This window comes from Periophthalmus magnuspinnatus, chromosome 10 (assembly GCF_009829125.3).
Source record: "Periophthalmus magnuspinnatus isolate fPerMag1 chromosome 10, fPerMag1.2.pri, whole genome shotgun sequence".
NCBI classification, from domain to species: domain Eukaryota; kingdom Metazoa; phylum Chordata; class Actinopteri; order Gobiiformes; family Gobiidae; genus Periophthalmus; species Periophthalmus magnuspinnatus.
This window is the reverse complement of record NC_047135.1, coordinates 27,726,472-27,730,475: the sequence shown is the minus strand read 5'-3', so window position 1 is coordinate 27,730,475 and position 4,004 is coordinate 27,726,472. Positions and strand designations below refer to the sequence as shown.

The 4,004-nt window shown below is 41.6% G+C and overlaps 1 protein-coding gene across 2 annotated transcripts; it reads right to left on the bottom strand.

Moving 5' to 3' along the window:
- Positions 1 to 1,495: 1,495 nt before the first annotated feature.
- Positions 1,496 to 3,502, bottom strand: nkx3-2 (NK3 homeobox 2). Of its 2 annotated transcripts, XM_055224752.1 has the most exons (3): positions 3,295 to 3,497; positions 2,877 to 3,206; positions 1,508 to 2,447 (listed from the first exon to the last, which is right to left on the bottom strand). In XM_055224752.1, the coding sequence occupies exons 2-3, from the start codon at positions 3,157 to 3,159 to the stop codon at positions 2,023 to 2,025; spliced, it is 708 nt and encodes a 235-aa protein (XP_055080727.1). In that variant the 5' UTR covers positions 3,160 to 3,206; positions 3,295 to 3,497; the 3' UTR covers positions 1,508 to 2,022. The 2 variants fall into 2 exon arrangements, with proteins under 2 accessions (XP_033830168.1, XP_055080727.1); XM_033974277.2 differs by having other exon boundaries at positions 1,496 to 2,447; positions 2,877 to 3,502.
- Positions 3,503 to 4,004: the final 502 nt, after the last annotated feature.

Below are 4,004 nucleotides of genomic sequence, written 5' to 3'. Positions count from 1 at the left end.
AATTGTTAAACATAACGAACGTAATGCAGTTTTTCAGGACGGTGAACACTCTTTAAGTCCCTATGCCATATTGCCAATTAAGGTTACAATTTGATCAAAACAAATCTCAAATTTCCCGGCTGTGTTTAATTAGCCTTATTAACATTCTGCTGTTATTATTATCATTATCATCATTATTATTATTATTCATTATTTATTTTTTTTTACACCAGCGGAAAATGTAGTAAGCCTACATTGTAACATTCATTTTAGCTATGCATGTTTGTATAGCCTGAATCTTAGGATTTACCGCATTATAAAATAGTAAATTATTAAAACTATTACGCGGGGATTATTGGAATATAACATGATTCACTTACATCATAGGTTCAATACGTATTATACCTTAGGTTATGAGATAAATATAGTCTATAGTTATGGAAAGTAAGAGGGAAAACATATTGGGAGCAACATAAAACGCACACACTTGTGCATAATGACGGTGTCATGGGCCTTATAAATTCTACACGTTTGATTTGAAATCTTCTGTCATTTGAACACTAGCCTTTCAATCGACCAAACGTAGGCCTATACGTTAAAAATAAGTAGAAGAGAGGAATGTGGATGTTTGCATTTCAGCGACGGCGGGTTGAAAAGCCAGGTCTTCTATATCGTACCTGCACATGCACATGCACATGCAGGTATGAGCTGAACTCACGGGATCCTTCCTGTCCTGAGTTTCTGTATGGACTAGTATCAGTGCAAGAAGTTCCGCTGGCCTATGGGACTTCTACACTCAAAAAATAGCCCCACAACTATGCACCACAGGGATGTTTTCATGCGTAATAATAATGCAAGTGTCTGGGTCGGACGCACTGTGGATTGTTGGGTACGCAGTGCCCATTTGTAGTGAAGGAGCCGGGCGTCTAGTTCTGCAGTTTCTAATGTTAAAGAACAAACAAACCAAAACAAAAAAACAAAAAAACAACAAAACAAACCCCCCCCCCCCCCCAAAAAAAAAAAAAAAAACCCAAAAAACAAAACATAATTCTAGGACGTTTGTAACAGGACCAGGACGTTAGCAACAAATTAAGCGCGCGTGAATTGCAATAAAATTGTGTGCGTAATATCGCTCCTAAAATCTTGTCGATGCCAAACCATCAGCAGCAGACGATGAGGGTGGTTCCTTAGTGCTTCGTGAACCTTTGTTCACCTCTCTGACTATAGAGAGCACGGTGACATGGGCCTCCTTAACCCCAGCATACTCCCCTCCTCTTGTTGACGCGCAACTTTAAAAGGTACCTGTCAGTTTGCCCTGTCCTGCAATCTCAGGGCTATTCATCATTGTCTGACAGGTGTATCTGGGAAAAGAGGGCAGGAAGAGAGAGTGGGGTTTGGGAATTCAAATTTGATCTTGTTTCAGACATTAGTTGTGGATTATAGTGCACAACCCTGTACAGCAAATATTTAAATATTAATTTGATCCAAATGTAAAGAAAAGGCCTCAAAAATGTAAAAAAAAAAAGATATGTAGATATGTTTTAATAGTTTCAAACAGCACATACATTTTAGAGGGTTTGTCTGTTTTGGTCCCTTTCAGCTACATAGTTTAGCCTGATGCATGAATACAAAATAAAAACGTTTATAATTAACATAGAAATAATGTGTTTAAGCTCAAAGTGCAGATTTTTATACCTTTCCAAACACAAAAGATACATTCTATAATACAAAGATTTTGCCTGTTGCCACTGCAGAGGTAGGAAGGTGAATCTCAAATAGAAACCAAACATGTTTTTTTTTTTCCTTTCAGTCAGAATGATGTTTACCACAGCTCCACTCCAGAAAAGGCCTTCAGAGGCTTACACACTGACACACAGTCCTCGGCCAATAGTTCACTTTGGAGAAGGAGACGTTTTACCACTGCCAATGGAAGATGAGGTTTTTGTTTATAAAAGGAATTGTATCTCCTCTTTAAACAGTTCAATTTCCTATAGATCAGTGGAATAAAACAAATGAATAAATATGATCTAATTGGAGGTGTTCTCACTGATTGCCAGTGCATGCAGATAATGTCCACGCAGGTAGGCAGTACGCATATGGATAGTAATAAGGCGGCTGCAGTGAGAGCAGCGGAGGCCGTAGGATCTCTCCCGGGCTGTACTGTCTCTGGTCGTCTCTCACCAGAACCTTCACTGCCACTTTCTTGGCCGCTGGAGTGGAGGCCATCAGGTCAGCGGCCATCTGGCGCCGCTTGGTCTTGTACCTGCGGTTCTGGAACCAGATCTTCACCTGAGTCTCTGTGAGTTTGAGAGAAGCCGCTAGGTCCGCCCGCTCCGGACCTGACAGGTACCGCTGGTGATTGAAGCGACGCTCCAGCTCAAAGACTTGCGCGTGTGAGAAGGCCGCTCTGGAGCGCTTCTTCCTCTGTTTGGGCTGGTCAAGACTTTTGTCCTCCATTGTGCTTGAATCTGACAGAAACAACACAACATTTGTCACTTTTGAGTTCCTGATCATTAGTTTGCATCCAGCCTACATCATCAGTCCACGAGACCATTAGTCTGTAAAGTAGACAATTTAACGATGTCAAGGTCAAAATAATGCAGTGAATCATTTACTAAGCCCATGTAAATATTTTTTAAACCATTCGATGCTCATGTTAGTGCTGTAATTATAGCAATTGAGCTTATGAGCATACGGCAGGAAAGATCTAAAAAACAAATAATGATACAATGGCACAAGAATCATGCTCAAACGGTCAAACCACAATCACAAGTTTTAATATAAAATAGACCTATTCCAACAAATAACAAATGAATACAGTCCGTGCGCTACAACAGCCTACAGATCGCTACCCAAAAATCAAAACTGTGTGTTGTAGTAAAGATGTACTGTATTACCTGTTGCGTTATTGGGCTCGCTGTCACTTTTAGTGTGTTCCACACACGTGGACTCGTGGTCCGTCTCTTCGTGCAGACTTTCTTCTGGAATATCTGACACATTGTCCGCATCTTTCTCAGATTTACACGCAGACAGAGGTTTGCTCTCGGTGTCGTCGCTCAGTCCCGAGTCAGAATCGTAGATCTTCTGGTCCGCGCGTTCACAAACTTCGCCGTCGTCTCTTCGAGAAACACTGTTCATATCACCAAATATTTTCCAGCACGCTGCCTTAGAGAAGCACATGTCAACCTCAGCAAAGTGTCGACTGTCGTCCTTTTTGTTCAGGATGGCTTGGATGGAAAAAGGCATTAAGGAATTGCCATGAACGGCCATTTTAATAGAGCAAAGTTGCGCGATCTTCAACTAGAATTGACTAACCGTGAACGTGGAAATATCGTCAGTTCATCCGTGTTTTCAGCTTAAATCGCATCAAATGTACTTCCACCAAAGCTGTTTCTTAGTCGCACTCCCCGAGGATAAGCGATGATAAGTTGTTCCTACATCCGCGGGCGTCAGTCGGCTCGTCCTCATAGTTGTGCCATGGACACAGTCGCACTCCGCTCTACGGCCCTTTTCACTACAGCTTCACTATCCCCCCTCACCTGTGACTGACAGGCTCGTACAGCCGCCTCCTATTGGTCTGCAGAGGAGGGCAGGCCTTGTGCGATTGGCCCCTGAAAGCCACGCTACTTTCAATGGGATGAAGCTGAAGTAGGGTATTTGGAAACTTCATATGGGAGAGTTTTAAACGCAAATAAACACTTTGGCTTTAGTGTCGCCTCACGACAATAAGACACAAGCAAATTAACAAATTTAATTAGTTTATGTTAGGCTGACTGTCCTCAAACAATTACACGCACACGTCACAGACACCACTGAGCCCCTACCGTGGATATTCTGTGCGTAAAAGAAGAACATTCTGCTCGGGATTTAAAATTTTAAATATTTTGGTTTAGCTCATCAAGTGATACTTAAAAGGATGATTCCTGTCCTCATGAATCTGAGCTTTTTAAATACAACATTATAACTATCACGGGTCATGCCATTATTTTTTCAAAGCAAGGTCTGTAATGTGCGTTTTAAAAAGG